This window comes from Equus asinus, chromosome 11 (genome assembly GCF_041296235.1).
Source record: "Equus asinus isolate D_3611 breed Donkey chromosome 11, EquAss-T2T_v2, whole genome shotgun sequence".
Classification (NCBI taxonomy): Eukaryota; Metazoa; Chordata; class Mammalia; order Perissodactyla; family Equidae; genus Equus; species Equus asinus.
The window spans coordinates 13,875,120-13,894,989 of NC_091800.1; the positions used below are offsets into that span (position 1 = coordinate 13,875,120).

General features: G+C 41.0%; 2 protein-coding genes across 11 annotated transcripts in view; one reads left to right on the forward strand and one right to left on the reverse strand.

Moving 5' to 3' along the window:
* The window catches only part of ZAR1L (zygote arrest 1 like), a 77,516-nt gene extending 63,560 nt beyond the window's left edge, over nt 1–13,956 (reverse strand). For 2 of the 5 annotated variants that reach the window (XM_070520482.1, XM_044777311.2), the window contains exons 1-3: nt 12,003–13,956; nt 11,400–11,492; nt 9,088–9,162 (exon numbers count right to left, since the gene is read on the reverse strand). In XM_070520482.1, coding sequence (XP_070376583.1) covers nt 9,088–9,162; nt 11,400–11,492; nt 12,003–12,692 — 858 coding nt within the window. In that variant the 5' untranslated portion in view covers nt 12,693–13,956. Of the gene's footprint in view, nt 1–5,219; nt 5,527–9,087; nt 9,163–11,399; nt 11,493–12,002 lie in introns of those variants that run through there. The other 3 variants (XM_014848084.3, XM_044777317.2, XM_044777313.2) reach the window with 3 other exon arrangements.
* The window catches only part of BRCA2 (BRCA2 DNA repair associated), a 65,439-nt gene continuing 59,501 nt past the window's right edge, over nt 13,933–19,870 (forward strand). For 4 of the 6 annotated variants that reach the window (XR_011506852.1, XM_044777302.2, XM_070520472.1 and 1 more), the window contains exons 1-3: nt 13,933–14,702; nt 15,419–15,524; nt 17,610–17,855. Coding sequence is in view for 5 of the 6 variants with exons in the window: in XM_044777302.2 (XP_044633237.2) it covers nt 15,458–15,524; nt 17,610–17,855 (313 nt within the window). In the remaining variant the exon portion in view is untranslated. Of the gene's footprint in view, nt 14,703–15,040; nt 15,136–15,418; nt 15,525–17,609; nt 17,856–19,870 lie in introns of all 6 variants that reach the window. The other 2 variants (XM_044777299.2, XM_070520471.1) reach the window with 2 other exon arrangements.

The window sequence follows — 19,870 nt, forward strand, 5'->3', positions numbered from 1 at the left end:
CCAAATATCTGCCTGAAGAACATAAATGTCGGTGTCCACAGGTGAATTTTTTGTATGTTAATTATAACTCAATGAAGCTGGGTTTTTTTTTTATAAGTTTTTGATACACTTAGAATTAATATTTGAATACCCATCATGAACTGAGTTCTTTCCTTCACTCAACAAATAGTTATTGCTTTCCAACTCTGGCCTAGGCACTGTTTCGGAGGTACTGCAGTTATCAAAACAGATGACATCCCTGTTCTCAAGAAGCTTATGTTTAATGTGGGAAGATGTACTTGTCTATGCCAGGTGGTGTTGACTGCTATGCAGAACGACAAAACCAAGAGAGAGAGTAACTGGGGTGTGGTGCTATTTCAGAAAAGGGGTCAGAGAAGCCTTTGTAATAAGATGACATCTGAGCAGAGGTCTGAATGAAGTGAGGCTACAACATGGATATGTGGGGGAAAGAGCATTCCAGCAATGACAAAAACAAATGCAAAGATCCTGAAGCAGGAGCATGATCCCCTTGTTAAAGGAATAGCAAGGAAGCCAGTGACCGGAGTGAAAGGAGTGAAGAGGAGAGTGGTCAGAAAGGACGGGAGAAAGCATTATGGAGGCCAGGAAGGACTTGGTCCTTTACTGAGTGAAGTGGAAAGCCACTGGATGGGGGCAGAGCAGCTATATGCTTTGACCTGTTTTAAAAGGATCATTCTGTTTGGCATGCTGAAAAAGTTCTGGATATAGACAGTGATGATGGTTGCATAACATTGTGAATGTACTTAATGCATTGAATTGTGCACTTGAAAATGGTAAATTTCATGTTATATATATTTTACCACAATAAAAGTAAATTTTTTAAAAAGGATCACTCTGGCTGCTACATGCAGAATGGATTATAGAAGGGCAGAAGCAGGAAGACCAGTCAGAAGCTATTCCAACAGTGCAGCCAACGGATGACGACGGCTTGGGCCAGGGCAGTAGCAACAGAGGTGATCAGAAGTGGGCCTGATCTAGAAATAAATATTTCAGAAGTAGAGCTGACAGAACTTGATGATGACATGTGGAATGTGAGAGACTCCAAAGTTTGGCCCAAACAACTGCAAGAATGGAGTAGTCATTTATAGAGATGAGGAAGTGCACATTTGGGAGGTGGAAATCAAGATTTAATTTTCAGAGGTTACTTTGAGATGCCTAATTAGACATCCAAGACAAGATGGTGAGCAAATGGGTGGATATGTGAGTCTGTTGTTGAGAAGTCTGGACTAGAGAGACAGATAGTATTTAAAGCCCGAGTTAAAATTGGGATACTCACCTGTCTCTCCTGTAAGAATCAGGGTGTAGTGCAATGAGTTTGAAACCTTAGTTGCACATTAAATCATGTAAGGAACTTAAATCACCAGTACCCAGGTTCCACCCTCCAGAGATTGATTTCATTGGTTGGCAGTGTGCTCCAACTTCAGGGCTGTTTGAAGTTCCCTCAGGTGATTCTAATCGGCTGCCAAGATTGAAACACTTCCCTCAGGTAAATGCAGAGCAGGGTCCGCCAAATCAGTATTTGAATAACCATCCTACTTTGAAAGGCACTGAATTAGGAGAAACTCATTCTACAGCAAAGTGCTTTCTTAGACTAAGCACACTCCCAATCATTTTTCCATGTAGGCTGTTTGTGTAGCAATTCAACCCCAAATCTGTCATTGACTTGTTATTTGTTTTGTATTTGAGGTCACAGGAAGTAAGTAGCTAGAATTCACTGCAGTCCACTTACAGACCAGTTTCCTGGCAGATGCTTCCTTCTCTGTCACCATCTCCTCTAGCCCAGACCCTGCTTTTAGCAGCAAACTCTTGCTCTAACACTGTATACTAACTTCAGGTTCCGAGAACTTTAGCCACTTGCCACCAACTTCCAGGAGTTCCTGAGCCATGAGGTTGAGAAAACAACTCCTTGCTCCCCTCCCCTCCACTATTTCCAACCCTTCTCTCATTTTTATTTCGAGAAACCCAGAGATTCAGAAGTTCATGCCACGCAGCTGTACGAGCCATCCTCCTTCCTCAAGCCCATCTCCGTCACCACAGAAGTGGCTGTAAACCTTGGCTGCACAATAGAAGCATCCCATCTGGGAAGATTTTAAAATATTCTGAGGCTCAGGCCCCACCCAGATCCCTTAAATCAAACCCTGAGAGTAGGGTCCTGCCATGGTAATTTAGAAAGTTCCTCCTATGTTTCTAAGTTGCAGCTGTGGTTGAGAACTGCTGATCTAAAGCTGTCCTGCTCACACCCTCTATTCATTGAAAAGACTGTAGCTCATTGCTCACTGTCTTCTTCTTCACCCCAACTTCAGATACCATTTTCCAAGACTACAACATCCTTATGGATAACCCACACAAAATCTTTTTCCTCTCAGTTCTATCATTCTTACCTCCAGAGGGTCTTCACTCCCCTCCACTCCACCTGGGCCATCCAATTTCATGGCTATACATAACCATATCCATAGCAATAAGTGGACCAGCTCCAAAATCTCATCTTCAAGCATCCCACTCAGGGATCCTTCTGGTTCCTCTTATTCCAGCACCCGACCCCTTCTAACAATTCTTCCCCCATCATGAATAACAATCTGTAGACCTTGCTACTTTTTCCACTACCCGTCACCTAACTTCACTCCTCTTCTGAACAACTTTAAATTCCTTGGATTCTAATCACTCCCTTGCTGACATTCACAAATATCTTACCCCTGTCTTACTCAATTAGTTAAACCTAAGATTGACCCTTTCCATGCCTGCACCAGAACTGCTTAAGTGTGACATTACTAGAACACAGCTGCAGCCAAGCATATCTCAAACAGCACCAAATCTCAGAATGAGGTCTCAATGCTCTCAGCAATCCTATGATACAATCAAGCATCCCTGATAATTTCGAATTCCCAATACCTGAGACAATTATTTCATACCTTGCTCTCCCTCCTCAGCTTTCCAACCCTTTCCCTTCCTACCCAGCTCAGCTGATGACTGCTTCACTGAACAAAACAAATCCGACGGTCTTATCCTCACCCCTTAATCTATAAACCTCTTTAGCCCCACATTTTAGGTGTTCCATCCTTTAACAATAAAGGGACTATCACTGCTCCCATTCAGGCCTAATCACACCACTTGTGTTCTGTACCCCCTCTCCTCTCACTTTTCAAGGGCTTTGCTCCTGTGGGCTTGTCCTCTCCCTGCTGTACCATCAACTTCTCTCTAGTGAATTATTCCCATTCATATACAGACTTACTCAGTACCTCCCTTTTCCCCAAATGCCCTTCCAGCTATCACCAATTTCTCTGCTTTTTAACAGCAAGACTTCTAGAAAGTATTATCTCTATTCGCTGTCTTGACTTTATTAACTCTGGCTTCCATCCCCACCATTCCACTGAAACTTCTCAAGATCACCAGTCACCTTCATGTTACCAAATCCCAGGGACATGTCTATCTTCATCTTTCTCACTCACCACAGGATTTGACTCAGTTGATCACTCCCTTCTCAAAACAGTGTTTTATTTTCACTTTCATGACACCATCCTCATCCTATCCCTCTTGACCTTTTTTATCTAACCTCTAACTTCTTGCCACCCAAAGTGTGGTCTAGGGGACCAGTGGCATTGATAGCACCTAGGAGCTTATTAGATTTGCAAAGTTTCAGGCCCCAGATGTACTGGATCAGAATCTCCAATTAACAAGAGCACCAGATAACTTCTGGGACATTAAAGTTTTAGAATCATTACTCTAAATGTGGGTATGCCCCAAGGCACCGCACTGTGCTCCCCTCCTAGGTGATCCCATCCAGGTCCACAGCTTTAAATCCTATATATTTTTTATCTCCAAATATTTTTTCTCTCTCTAGCTCCAACCTCCCTCCTAAGTTCCATTCATATACTCAATAGCCTACATGACATGTCCATTGGGATGTCTAATATTCCAAATTTATATGTGGAAAACAGAGGCCCTCCCCATCTCACCTCACAGCCGCACCAAAATAAGAACAGCTGTTTATTGAACCCTCACAATGTTACACGTATGATCCTAAGTGCTTAACATGTATCAGCTCTTTTAGTCCTCACACCACCTCCAAGAGACAGATATTATTATTATCTGCATTTTACAGAAGAATAATTGAGACAGAGTAAGTAACTTGCCCACAATCATATATCTAAGTACTATACCTAGGATTTGAAGTTAGGTGAGCTGACTCCAGAACGTGCTTCTGTTGTATCTCTCAATTCCATCCACCCCATAGCTCGAAGCAGAAATCTGAGGGCCATCATTTATTTCCCTATCATACACTTCCAATCCTGTACATTTTCAAACATTATTATGAATCAATGTACTTCTCTCCATCTCCATGGCCACTACCCTTGTCCAAGCCATCATTCTGTTTGTGTGGTCCTCAAGCTCCTAACTGGTCTCCCTCCTTCCACTCTACCTGGTCTTCCCTCACAGCAATGAGTTTTTTAAAGTAAGAATCTGATGTCACTGCCTTGTTGAAACTCTTTCATGGGCTTCCGTACACTTGACTATGACCAAAGAATCTTTTGTGACCTGAGCCCAGTATTCCCCAGCCTATGCTGCACATTAGCCTCAAGGGCTCCTATTCCGGGGACATGCCAAGTACATGTCCCACCCCCTCAGGGACTTTGATCTTGCTGTTCTCTTGGATCAAAATCATCTTCTCTTCCCTCAGCTCCCTCAGCCTGCAGATTTCAATCCTTAGGTCGCCTCTTCCCAACTACCATATCTGAAAGGGTCACTCTGTCATAGCACTCTGTTTCCTTCATATCGCTTACGACATTTGAACCTGAGAAAAAATGTAAATGTAGTAGTTAAAGCCAGGGAGCAAGTCCTAGTCCACCTGGGTTCAAATCCTGGCTCTATCCTATGACCTCTCTGTGGCTCCCTCTCCTCATCTATGAGGAAGAAGTATAATAGTTCCTACTTAGTATGGCTGCTGTGATGAGTTCCAACAATGCCCAGCACACACTAAGTGCTGTTGAAGCATTTGCTATAATTACTATCTATACTTGAAGGAAAGGACCTTACCCTTTGATTGTCTCTATATTCCCAGTGCTTAGAACACCCAGCTTATAAAAGCTTGTCAAATGACTGACTATTGTTCCCCTTCATATTAGTGATAGTATCTACCATTTCTCAATGCTATATTGACGTTTTTACCCTGGGACCACAATTAATGTACCTTCATGGTCTATTTTACATGCATTTATTTTATTCACATTGTACAATTGTTATACAACCTACAAAAAGTACAAAAGCCTAATACATTTTCCAGTACCAGGTCAGAGCTAAGTTGCAAAAAGGAACAGTACAGCAAGTTACAAGATAAGTTCAGGTGTCCTGTACAAGTCCTACTGCCTGTCACACAATGTATTTAAAGCTGTAAATATTGCCACAGGAGAATCTCTTGTCTTTGCAGCGGCCACACAGTTCCTGTCGATGAGGTCTCCTTAGATCAATGTGTCTTTTCTTTTGAGGACAGGAACAACGAGACTTTGAACAGGTCTTTAGAAAACAAGGAACAGTGTGGACACTAAATGATCAAATTAGTGTTTCAAATGTAATCCTCAAATCAGAATACTTCTCCCCACCACCCCATCTCTGATATTCTCATTCTCCTTTGCATCCTATGAAAGTCCAAGACCAAGAGGTACAAAACCCACTCCTGGTTCCATTAATGCCATGGATTTTTCTAAATGAGTGATCAAAGATGATGTTTAAGAGAATACTGCTAAGCCAATCAAGAAGATATAATGTAAGAGAAAAGTTTTAAAAGTTCAAGTTTTGTAGAGTGTCTTCCCTATGTAGTTTCTACATTTGTAGCCAGGTGGGGGTAAGGTTCAGTGAGCGAATATTAAGTGATTTGATTATCTAGACTGGAACATTTAAAAGCAGTAGGGCAGTGACTCTCAACCAGTGGTATTTTACCCACCAGCAGACATTTGACAATGTCCAGAAATATTTTTGGCTGTCACAACTAGGAGGGAGGGGTGTTCTAGAGGAAGCTAAATTTTCTTTTCTTTCCGGAAATGCCTAATCCTTACTAGAATTTAAAGTGTTCTTAACCATTAGCCCATTCTGTCTTCTGATAAATAAAAATCATATCCCATGGAGACTGGTATACTGCCCTGGTCAACCATCGCAACCTTGCTAATCTTTGAAATTGACAGTCACTGCTCTGTTTTCTGCATTTGTCCATAGCCAAACAGAATAAGTCAACCTTTACTGTTCATATTGTGAAAATAGGGATTTTTACTTTCCAAATGAGTCTTAAATATGACTTATCAAATGTTTTACTACATTTACATCTTTTACTCTTCCATTGATGGGTATGCATTCTTACAAGAAAATTCTAATAGCTAGTATTTACATGGTGTTTACTATGTGCATTGTTCTAATACTTTATATAGATTTCATTTAATCCTCACAATACCCTTATAAAGGAAGAAAAGGCTCAATTAAAAAAAAAATCAAGATTTACTATAAAGGTATATTTCTGTTTCTGGCAATGGTGGCTTAGGTGGTTTTGACTAAGCCTTCTGCTTAGGATAACTAGAAAATTTGAGCTAAAAAAAATAATACTTTAAAAAGAAGAACTATCTGAAGGCACTGGAGAATTAGCAAAGAATTAGAGAAGGAAATTCAGAAACGGAAGTGAGCCTGACACTTGGGAGGTATCTCTAAAGGTATCTGCCAATTCTGGAAGAGGTGAAAGACATTACCAAGCTGAAAATGAGTTTAACAAGTGATGAGGCTGAGGAATAATCTTAAATATGCCAAAATGGAAGAGCCCTGGTAAACAGTTCAGGTTTTGTGTGGAGACCCTTCAAGGCTATAGCTTAAAAATAAGGATGGACCAAAAATTGACAGCCTTCACAGATGCTGAAGCCCAGCTTCAAAACAGCCTAACTTTGATTGGAAAATAATGATCTGAAACTGGCAGTGTCCCCATCTGCCCACCAGAAGCAAACAAATCTTCTGAAGATACTATCCCAGGCCTCAAATTACCACAATAATTTTCCATATACAATATCTAGCACTCAATTAAAAATAATCAGGTATACGAGGAGACAGAATAATATACTTGAAAACCAAGGAAAATGAAGAGTATTGCAACAGAACCATAGTGGATTAAGTTAATGGAGTTCTCTGATACAGATTTTAAGATAATTATGCTTAATATGTTCAAAGAAATAAGACTAGTACTTCCAGCAGAAAAGTAGAAGTCATTTTTTTTAAAAAGACAAAAAGTCTAGTACTGAAAAACACAATAACTGAAATCAATAACTCAATGGATGAGTTTAATAGTAGATTGGAAAGAGCTGAGGGAAGAATTAGAGAAACGAAACCTAGTTTAGTAGATGATATCCAAACTGAAGGAAGGAGAGACAAAAGCATAGGAAATATAGAAAAGAGCATAAAAGGCATAAGGGATATGGTCTAATATGAATAATTAGAAGGAAAAAAGAATGAGGCAGAAGTAATATTTTAAAAGATAATGGCTGATAATTTGATAATTTTCCAAAAGTGATACAAATCTGCAAGCTACAGATTCAAGAAACTCTTATGAATCCCAGACAGGATAAATACAAAGAAACCACAATTAGGCATTTTCTTGTAAAACTGCTGAAAACCCAAAGCAGAGAGAAAAATCTTAAAAGCAAGCAGATTTAAGAAGAGGAGAAAGCATAAGAGTTACTTCAAAGGAGATGCAATAGGACTAAATAGCCAACTTCACAGAAACAGTGAAGTTCAAATACTTAAACGGAAGAAAGAAAACTACTGCCAACCTAAAAATTCTATACCCAGCAAAAAACATCCTTTAAAAAGCTATCTAGACAAAACAATGTGTCATCTGAACTATAGGAAAGGTGAAAATGTGTTCTTCAAGTGAAAAGAAAGTGGTCCTAGATAAAGGACCTAAGGGCAGCATAAAAAATAAATATGTAGCTACAGCTAAAGGAATAATGACTATATAAAATAATATAGTGTGAAGTTTAAAATTAATATATACACAACAGCAGCAAATACATTAGGATGAAGTGATAAAGAGTCAGAATGTTCTGATGTCATTGCATTGTCAAGGAGAGGTAAGACGAACAATTTATGTACACTTTTATGAGTCAAAGAACCATGCTGTAATCTCTAGGGTAACCACCAGAAGAACATTAAAGAATGAATAACTACCAAGACAACAGAGGGAGGAATAATAAAAATATATGTGTATTCAGTTGAACACAAGAAAAAAGAAAACTGAGTAAAAGAAAATAGTAGAAAAATATATCTGAATCCAATTAATTATATTAAACATAAACAGACTAAACGAGAACGTCCGACTAGAAAATCTAAGGATAAATCATTCATAAACTATTAAAACTAGTTTTAAAAATATCATTTATTTCTAAGTAGTATAAAAAAGAACAAATGTTTCTAACTAAATGAAGAATTTACATTTTTTTAAACAACCTCTTGATTATGAAAATCAGCTATGTCACACTTTTCTGAAAAGCTTAAAAAGAGGTCTCCTGAAAACTGTTTTAGATAAGATCTTACCTAATTCTGTGACTTTCTAGACACTGGAAACACGGTGGAATCTGATCACAGTTCTAACACCTACTACCTGTCCAACCTTGAGCAAGTTATTTTCTTATGGGACTTTAGCTTTCTGGTCTGTAACAAGGGGATAACACCCACCTCAAAGGTTCGATTACAAGAGAGAAGGCATTGAGAGCACTTAGCCCAAAGTTTGGCACACAGTAAAAGCATAACAAAGGTCACCTATTAAATTACTACATCTGAACTATACACAGAGTGTTGGAAGAAAAACACACATACCCCATACATAAACACACCAAATAAGGCATCTTACAAGAGTAAATCTCCCGCCATATAAAGAACTAGAATTTATGCTTTTTTCCTAAAACATTATAAAAATTCAAACGTATAGAAAACCTAAAACTCCTATACAAATACCCAATTCTATCAAATCCTAACATTTTGCCACAGAAGCTTCATATTTAAGAATGGAAACATTATAGACACAATGGAAGTGTACTATACGCTTACCTGACATTGGATTGCTTCTACTCGATAAGGGTTAAAACTCTTTTGGCATTTGCAACAGAGTTGTTTGAAATAAACCTAAAGAGAAAATAGTCTTTTTTTATACAAGCTTATATGTACCATGGTCCCCCACTTAATTTAAGTAACCCATTCCCTTACCTTGTACCTTGCTTTTGCCCAATATCTACTGTGAGGTCTTAAGCTACTCTAGTGCTCTCAGTCACTTTTTCTTACTCTTTGAACCTCATTTTCCTTACCTGTAAAATCAAGATACTATTTACTTTTTCTATAATATAATTCTGACAACTACCCAATAATGTAGCTAGCCCTGGTAGTCTACTGGTTAAGATTTGGTGCTTTCACCACGGCAGCCCGGGTTTATTTCCTGGTCAGGGAACCACACCACCCATCTATTGGTTGTCATACTGTGGCGGCTGCGTGTTGCTGTGATGCTGAAAGCTATGCCACCAGTATTTCAAATACCAGCAGGGTCATCCATGATGGACAGGTTTCAGTGGAGCATCCAAACTAAGACAGAGTAGGAAGAAGGACCTGGCCAAGCACTTCCAAAAAAATTGGCTACGAAAACCCAGTGAACAGCAATGAAGCACTGTCTGATACAGCGCCAGAAGGTGGGAGGAGAGCGCAAAAAAAAATCCCCTCCCCCCCAAAAACCAAAACCGGGCTGGGTTCCCCTCTACTGTAGACATGGTCGCGACTCTACTGCACTAACAATAACAAATCCAATAATTTACATAAAGTACCACAGTAAAAGTCTTCAGTGGGAAGCAGCTATTTATAATTTTACTTATTGTATGGGCCCAATCCTTCTCCTTTTGTCCCAGTCTATTAGCTCCTATTTTTTCATTTTTTTTAGTATTTCCCCACTTGAACTTTTTTTAATTTTTTTTCCTACTTTTTCTCCCCAAGTCTGCCCACTACATAGCTGTATATTTTAGTTGTGGGTTCTCCTAGTTGTGGAATGTGGGACACCACCTCAGCACAGCCTGACAAGCGATGCCATGTCCGCACCCAGGATCCGAACCAGCGAAACGCTGGGCCGCCAAAGCAGAGTGCACGAACTTAACCACTCGGCCACGGGGCCGGCCCCCACACTCGAACTTTAAATTACTTGTAGTTACCAACTAGTCCACACGGTTTCTATGCTTTGCGTAGTTTCTTCTGTACATTTCTTCCTGCCTTACTTGGTGAACTCTCCTATTTATCCTTTGAAATCCTGCTTGGACATCATGATGCCTTCCCCCCAACAGGGTTAATCATCCCCCTCCCGTGTTATTTCTGTACCACTTTCATGCCACGGGTGCCACTGTATATATCACCAAATTGCATTTTATCTGCTTCACTCCTATCAGAATAAATTTCTTGAGGGTGAGTTCTATGCCTTCTTTGTATCCTACTATCTTGGAGCATTTGAATTAAACCCATTGTTTTTCTTCTGGCAAGAGAAAGAAAGTGATTTTAGTTTAGTTTAAAAATCTATTCGCCTCCAGGGTCTAGAAAATGGCTAGTGTGAAAAGTCGAGTTTTCATTCAGGTCTTAGCTTGCCTCTTACCCTCTCCCTCTTCAGTCCCTTCGCGAGAAAGGCAGTATCTAAAATGCAACAGCACAGGGGACTCAAACACGAATGCTTGTAGGAGTTAATGAAATAGACCAGATTAGAGTGTTGCAAAGTGAAGTGCACATGTCCCCAGATAGGAGACAGAAGCTGCTCCGCCCCAGCCAACTGTTCTTACACTGAGAGAAGAGTCCATACTGACCAGAGTCTGATCGTTCAGGAAACTCCGGAAATGGAGAATGTGAAAGCTTGCCCAGCCTTGAATTGGTGACAACTAACTCAAGTGGGGGAAAAACTGCTTAGCCTAAAGGTCTCTCACAGGCTAACCTTTACAATAAATTATTTCTCTCATTGCCCCACCTTGTGGACACACAGCAGAAATTTCCTAGAGCTAAGGCCCAAACCTGCTCAAAATATGCAAACTAAAAAAATTACAGAAAGTCCCAACAAACACAAGAACAAGAGTTCATCTAAATGACCCGACAATTTGTCCAACAGAACTGCCAAACCAAGTATAACACCAGAATATGGTTCAGGAGCCTCAAGAGTTCAAATGGACAGTCCAATTCAGTTCAATTCAAACATTTACTTAGCCCCTATTATGTGCCTGGCACTGAGGATGCCAGGATGAATGGGACACTGTCAGGGTCATGCTCCTCCATTAGGAAATATACTCTTCCTCCACTTAACATATGTGGCCGCCCCATCCTCCTCCCATGTCCCACTCACTTTTACTTACTTTATTAGTTCCAGAAATGCACCATACATAAGCACTCTCCCATCTCGTCTTACAATCTTTACAGTGAAAATAGCCATATTTTGGTTCCAAAAACTGAAAATAAGGGGGAAAAGTGTTTTACTATCTTGGAAAAAAAAGCCAGATCCTTCTTTCCTTGTGGCTTTGTATAAGAAAAAACAAAAAGCCTCCTTAACCTCATTCACAGCTATTCTCAAGGTTACTACATTAATTTAGCATCTCATCTGACAAGGATTACTCTGAGATTCTTCCAATCCATTTTCCACACTGCCACCAGCACAATCTGCCCCCCCAAAAAATCTGATCACATATTCCACAGACTTGAAACCCTTCTGTCTCCTCATTCCCCAGAGCAATGGTTGCCAGATTTTGGGTTTTCACATGCTCAAAGTTAGCACCCTATTTTACCAAAAAGTTGCAAAACATATAGCCCATGTAAAACACTACATGTTTTCAGAACCTCCTCGCCTTCATCAAAGAAAGAGAAGAAGCCACAGAAGATTTTGCTCTTATTGCCCTAGAAATGGAAAAGAGGAAAGAGGATGGGGCTAGCAGAGCACGGAGGAGAGAGAAGAGAAAATTCACCTGGAAGTTGGGTTTCCTGAGTGGATCAGCAGCGTCTCCCTGTGCCTGTTTGTTCTGTCTTTCCCGAGGACTTGAGGTATCTGCTGGTCCCAATTCATCATGCTGCAGGAGTTCCTCCTGCTTGTCCTCTTCTGACCCTGGCGTTGGTAGTGGCTGCTGCTGGTGGTTGGCCTCTGCAGGACTGGAAAGCGCCTTCCTCTCTTCATTTTCCCCATCCTTTCGCAGCCCAATCAAGCCCCTCTGGCCAATCACAGGCGTATAGACTCCCCAGGCTGGCAGGGGTGACTTGCGACCTGTCCTGCCCCAAGGGGAGCAGCTGCGCAAGGTGCGAGGCCCCAGCGAGCACTGCACTGACTTGTCCACACGCGGGCTCACCTGCACGCCTACCTCCCTGGTGTTGGCCTTGCACAGCCGCAGGCGCAGACTGGGGTTCATCTGGGAGAGAATGGCCTTAAGCTGCGCCCTCTTGTAAGGGTCCATGCAGTAGTCCAAGGTATTTGCAGGCACCAGCAGCCCTGGCCTGGCCAGGAAAGTCGGGGGTCCAGCGTTCTGCCTCCAGTTGGACTGTTTGTGCTCAGAGTGTCCAGGCTGGCCCAGAGGTAGTGTGTTCCCATAGCCCTGGTACAAGCCATAGGGAACGCGGACAAATCGCTCCATCCGCTCACCTGGTGCCCAGGCACAGCGTAACATCCTGGTGCAGTTCGTTTGTGTCCTTGTTTTGCCTTCACCTTCATCCACCCCTTCTTTCTCCTAATCAAGTTGGTTAAGGTCCATCCCTAGCTCTCCATTTATTTCCGATTCTGATGGGAGCTGCTGCCTATTAACCTAATTGAAGGAGGGCAGGAGATCTACCTACCTACAGGGGTCTAACTGCCACCTGATTCCTAATTGCTCTTCCCTGTCTCTTCAATCCACTGTTCCTGAAACTTTTTTCAAAGCTGTTTTTCATTTGAGTTCTGATTCACACACTTGCTTTAATTAGCAATTCATTCATTTATTCCCTAAGTAACTTACCATTTTAGAGATCCTGTTTTAAAGCATATAGTAAGTCTAATACAAGTAGTAAATTATTTGAACAGTCACAATAGAAGAGTATAAGGAAGAAAGTATATTATGACAGAACTGATCAATATAAAGATCCTGATACCAATGGAACAAGGAGCATAAAGTTTGGGGCGATGGGGCTGGTGTATATAGCGGGAGAAAATACATTTCAGAGGGTTGTATGACGTGCCAACAGTTCTGATTAGTCTACTCCTAGTGAGGACCTCCCCAGTAAAACAGGGGAATAAAGCAAATTGTTTTGATCTAGAAACTAAATGCAGATTTAATCACAGAATAGTTAAGTATCTGAAGTCAAACGGACTTGAGTTGAAACCTGGGCCTAGTTACCAGGCAAGTTACTTAACTAGGTGACTCAATTTCCCCGTCTGACAATACTATCCAATTTATAGGATTAATTTATGTTTAACATGATATTGCTTGTGCAGCACAAAGCAGAGTAACTCACAAATGTTCAGTAATGCGTAGCTCTGGTTTGATGGGGATCACAGGTCTGTGTTCCTGTTACTTAGACCTAAATGAGCATAAGCTTTGCTGTCTATGTGTATTGGTAAGGCTTCTTGATGATCAAACTAAAACGCCACCTAAAGAACCAAGTAGAGCCCAACTTTTTTTTCTAATGCAAGGTTGCTTCTGCTGTTCACTCAAGAGCCCTCCAGAAGCAACAAGGCCCATGAGCAGCTCTCGCCCCCAGATTCCTGTGGAAGGTTTTCTAGGTCATACAACAAACCTGAATTAAGCCTTGTGCTAGGCATGTCACAGACCCCGTGAATGATGACATACTTCTCCCAGGACAGTTTGGAGGGGGAGACAGACTCTAAACAGGGTGATGGGTACCCTAAGCATGTAAAGGACACTACGGAAGCCCGCAGAGGGCAGTACCTAACGCTGCAGAAGAGAGGTAAGGTGGGTTTCACAATTTTTCAAGCGGGGAAACAGGCTCTGAGGTCTTGAAAACCTGCTACCTAAGGGCAACACGCAGGCTAGAACTAAGGTGCTCAGGCTTCAACTCTCAGCCCCTTCCTCTCTACAGCGGGCACGAGGCGAGAAGCGAGTCGTCGACAACCACGGCCCGCCCTGGGGTTTTCTAAGATCGGCCCACTTTGGGGGGACGCCCGCTCTAACGACGGAACGAAGGCTTTTCAAAGACCCCAGGTCGTGCCCGAGGGCAGCCACCCACAGGCGAGATGGAGCGGAAAGAAAGGGAAGGAGTCGGGGAGGATTCACAGGGCGCCGTCCTTCCAAACTGCGCGGCCTGATACTCTGAAGGCTCGGGGAGATGACAACAAGCACCACAGCTCCGTCTTCATGCAGTTCCACAGCGACTGCTACGCACTGGTACAAACACCGGACTTTCGCCAAACGGGGACATCTCGGGCGGCCCCTGACTTCCGGGCGGCGCGCACGCTGCGTGCCGCGTCACGGCGCCTTCGCGTGACGTGCTGAGAGAGCGGGCTTTTGGCGCGAGCGTCTGAAAGAAGGTCAGCGGAGGCGGAGCTGCTGGGGCTCCCTGACTGGGGTGTTGTGTGGCACGGTGGTCGCCGCCGACAGAAGCGTGAGGGGTCGGCTTTCTGGTCTGAGCGCCGGCGTGGTGTCCGTCAGCCTCCTCTGGCCCGAAGAGCTGCAGCTCTGGAGGCGGTTAGTGTCGGCCGGGGTGGAGGCGGGCCTGGCGTCCGCGGTCTCGGGCGGCGGGCGAGCGCCTCTCTGCCCGGGGTGGGCGCCGCGGCTCCAGCCTCGGTGGTCCCGCCGGCCCCGCGCCCCCGGGGAGGCTGGCCGGGCGCCTGGGGCTGCAGGTCGGCTTCTCGGCGCTGCAGGCTCGAGCCCCGCCCCTTGGCCCCCAGCCGCCCCTCAGGGTGGGCCTCCCAGCTGTCCCAATCTGAAACTTCCTTCATTGGAAGCACGACCAAGTTACTTTAACGGGATAGTGCTGTTTGGGGAAATGTTTAGCAGCTTCCAGCGCACTGTGTCTGCCCCAGGTCATTGCTGGACTAGGAAGAGTTACTGATTTGGAGTTGTCAGACGGTGTCTATCTGCGCAGGAGCCCTCGCCGACTGCGCGCCACCAGCCACAGGTGACTAGTTAGCTTCATTAAAATTAACTGAGATTAAAAATTATACCTTGAGTCGCACTTGCCACATTTCCAGTGCTTAATGTGGCTCGTGGCTACTGTATGGGACCGCACAAATACAGAATGCTGCCATTGTCGCAGTGAGTTCCATTATTGTCCCAAAAGGTGCGCCGAGGGAGGTAAACATTGTGACTTTAGGCAAGTTTACCCGCCTCTGATTTTACCTCAGAGTCGCTTACGGGGGATTGCGTCCCTGCAAAATGCATTTTGGTATTTTCTTTTGCAGATTCTTTTACCAAGTGTTGGAGTAATCTTCTAAATAAAAATGCCTATTGGATGCAAAGAGAGGCAATCTTTTTTTGACATTTTTAAGACACGATGCAACAAAGCAGGTATCGACATTTTATATGAATTGATCTATTACACTGAGAAAATGTTTTCAGAAAAATGTAAATATGCGTGCTTGCTGAAAAGAAGCCAGTACTTGACATTTTTGTTTGCAGTATGAAGTCTTGTCTATGGAGACATAAATCCAGTTAAGAAAATGATCATTTACAGTTAACCAAGTGATAAGTATAAAACCGTGGTGGATAAAGAGAAGACTGGCTCCTTGATTAGCAGTAGGTAGAATTGTTTTCAAAGCATAGAACTTCTAGCGAACCAGAAGCGTTGGTAATGTTACTTTATAACACAAGTTGTCAAACTTTTGGACTCAGTAACTCCTTACGTTCTTAAAAATGAGAGTCTCAAAGGTTACCATATTAGAAATTAAAACTAAAAACTTTAAAAAATATTATTGCAATTAAAAATAACAATAAACCCATTTCATATTAACATGAATAACATTTTTATGAAAAATAACTACATTTTAAAAAATAGAAGAATGGCATTTTATATTTTTGCTATTCTCTTTAATATCTGGCTTAATAGAAGATAGCTTGATTCTCATAACTGTTTCTACATTTAATCTCTTGGAGTTTGTTGTTTGGTAGCAGTATCTGAAGAAAAGCCAGCCTCACAAAGGAGTATTTTAATAATCTTCAGTTAACTGTGGGTATTTTTCTTTAATACTACACCAAAATTACCACTTAAGACAAGCGGTAGTTTCTTAAAAGTTGTAATGTGGGATCTGAAACCATATAATGAACTTTTCATGCTCCTGTTACATTAAATTCTTAGTCTTTCTTGCACTTTGAATAAGTCTTTCATCCGTGTTGTGGCATCACGCATTGATTATTTGGAAAATATGGGTGTTCTGAATTACATAGATATTCCATGTATTAACGCGTTGCATTAAACAATATAAAAGATCACATTTGTTAATTCATTGATTTCATCAGGAAAATCTTTTAAGATTGGGAAGATGTCAAGCTCACAGATGCTGGTAAAGTTTAACAAAATTCTAATTCTCGTTTGAAAGCTCACATTTTATTGTTGGCAACAAATGTTTTCCCTGCAGTAACATGCTCACTCCATTTTCGAGAAAATGTCTACCAAACCACCCAACTCAAGATGACTTAGTTTGTCAATCACTCTTTCTAGTAAAAATGGCTTTCCATGAAAAAAGTGCTAATTCAGTTCACAACTCATCATGAGTGCTTTTATAGACAACTGTTGTACTTAAATATGCAGAAATGCTTTATGCAGATTTACCATTTTGTCACAGAATATTAAAAAGATGTGCTCAAAGGTTGGACTTTAATAAATTAGTTTTTACAGCTTCATTAAGGACATTTTCAGTTAAACTGCCTTTTTGCTTTTTTTTTTTTTTTTGCAAGTGTGGGGTGATGAAGAATACAATGACTACTAGTATAGTTTGTTGCCACTTCCTTGACTCATACAAAGGTGTCGGTTTTGCCCGCCAGTGGTACAAATGTAAACATTGTGAAAAAGGCACATGATGCCTTAGTATTATGAAAATAATTTTGAGCTATGGACCTCCTGAAAGGGTCTTGGAGACCTTCCGCCAAAATGGTCCACAGACCACACTTTGAAAACCATTACTTTAAGGGTAGATAGATCATAGTAGAAATTTTGTCATTTCTCTTCAACAAAGAATCTTTTTTTTCCATTTTATTTGTGAACCTACATGTTCCTTGTACCTATAGATTTGTTAGATTGACTTATGTAGGCTTTATAATTATTTGAATTGTATCTGTGGAATACATTCTTACTATGAATGATTTTTGTTTCTGAATCATGTATATAAGAGAAAGAAAACTTCAGAAGAGCTAATATGGCTAAGTGCTATCTCCTTGTAACTTTTGTGAACTGTTGTTATACCTATACCTTCATAAGAGAACAGATTAATGGTCTTGTTTAATTAATATGTTTTAACAAAAGTAATCCACAGTCAAAATCTCAAGCATCCTTTTCTTTGTTATTATTATTTTTACTGGTTCATGAATTTTTCTGTGTCACTGATTAAACCAGGGTGGGATTTTTATTTACTTTTTTTTTTTTTTTTTTTTTTACAGATTTAGGACCAATAAGTCTTAATTGGTTTGAAGAACTTTCTTCAGAAGCTCCACCCTATAATTCTGAACCTGCAGAAGAATCTGAATATAAAATCAACAGTTACGAACCAAACCTATTTAAAACACCACAAAGGAAACCTTATCATCACTTGGCTTCAACTCCAATAATATTCAAAGAGCAAAGTCTAACTCTGCCACTGTATCAGTCTCCTTTAAAAGAATCAGATAAATACAGATTAGATTTAGGTAAGTAATATGATGTGACAGATTAAAGAAAAACATGAGCTAGGAATTGAGACAAACCTGTGTTGAAAAATCTCAGCTCTGTTGTTAACTGTGTCGTGTTGGTCAGATCAGCCTCCTCTGGGCATCCTTTCCCCATCTGAAAAATGGAGATGATAAAAATAATACCTGATAAGTTTGGATTAAATAAAATAATGTAGGTACTTAATAAATGCTCCTTTTCCTCCCTCCTTTGATTAATACATCCTGTCTACTGAGATTTGCTAAATTATGTCTTTCCTATACAAAAAACCTGGACTTGTTTTGATGTTAATTAAGCTAACCTATAATTCTGCAGATTGCGACAGAGGATAGAGATTATTTTTATCAATTTGCTATAAATATCTTTTGATTTTGTATCAGTTTCCCTGGCCCATGTGCCAGATATTTCCAGTCAATCATGCAATAAGATTATGCATTCATTCGTTCAAATATTTATTACCTACTTGATTTAAGTAACATACTCGTCCTTTTTTTAGAGTGTTACTCTCAAGTAAGGGGAATTAACAGTATATAGGTAAAGCATAGTCTGAGATTAAATGTGGTACATGCCAAAAGAAAAGTGCAAAAAGTACAGTGAGAGTTGCACGAAGAAGGAGAGCATAAATAGTATTGGGAGGAATTAGGGAATGACTCGTTTGAATTAAACCTTGAAGGATGGCTGAAATTCAGAAATTTGCACGTGGAGTAGAGCGACAGTGTTCTAGACAGAGGGGAAGACATGAGGAAGAATATGTAGTTTGTTAAGAGAATAACGGGTAATTCAGATTGTTTGGAGTATTACATGTCTGAGAGGGACCAGTAAACAACCTAGGGCTAAAGAGAGCAGGTTAGAGGGAGGCATTGAATGCCAGGCTAAAGGAATTTAATTTATTTGATAGATTGTTGAGCAGAGAAATCACATGCAGATTTGGTCATTCTACTTCCTGCTTCAAAGCTTGGATTACCTCCCCTTACCCTCATGATAAAATCCAGACTCCTTAATATGGTTTGTAAGGTCCTTTAGAATTGGTCTTTCATTAACTCTTGCCTCATCTTGGCATAATCCCCCTCCTGACCACCTTCAATTTACTGTTCTTTCATACTGAATTTCTTTTTGGAACCACCATGCTCTGTGGTTCCTTACGCATTGTTGCCTTTGCCCAAAACTTACTTCTTCCTACTTTTTTGTCCAACTAGTTTGGACTTATCTTTCAGATCTCGACTTATCTATCTGCTTCTAGGAAGTAGTCCCTGTTGCACTCATTTAGCTTTGAGTGAAGGAGACTTAAAAACGCAACTATAGTGCGATAAGTGCTATGAAAGAGGAAATTCTTGGTATTGGAAAATTCACATACAAGGGGAATATAGGTAATGGGCAAAGATTTTCTTGTATGTTAGTGGATACCAAGTGGCAGACATAGCGAGTAGTCAGGAAATATTTGTAGAATAAATGAATATTTATTTTGCTTTAGAAAACCTAATAATCTAGCAGCAATCTTTGGAGATGTGTTTTTCAAATGTGGCCCCTGGACCATCAGAATCTCCTGAACTGCTGATTGAAAGGGAAGATTCTAGGCCCTAATCTGAATCTATTAAATTAGAATCTCTGGAAATGAAGCCCGTCAATGTACATTTTAAACTCTGGGTAATTCTTATGCAAAGGGAAGACTGGAGGCAGGGAGACAAGTTGGGAGACCTGTGATCATGCAGGTGATAGAGGGCAAGTGCCTGATTAGAGTCATGATAATGAAAGTGGATATAGAAGGTAGAAACTGTAGGAGCCTGCAATAGCCTATATATGGAGAATTCAAAAGAAAGGATCAAATCACAGGTTTAGTGCATGAGTAACTTAGAATATAGTGATGACATTTGTAGAAATTGTAAGCACTGGAGAAAAAGCAGGTTTGAGAGGGAAAAGGTTTGAAAGGATGAAAAAAATTGAGTTGAGTTTTGGACTGCAATTTGAGAGAGTAATGAGATATTAAGGTGGAGATGTC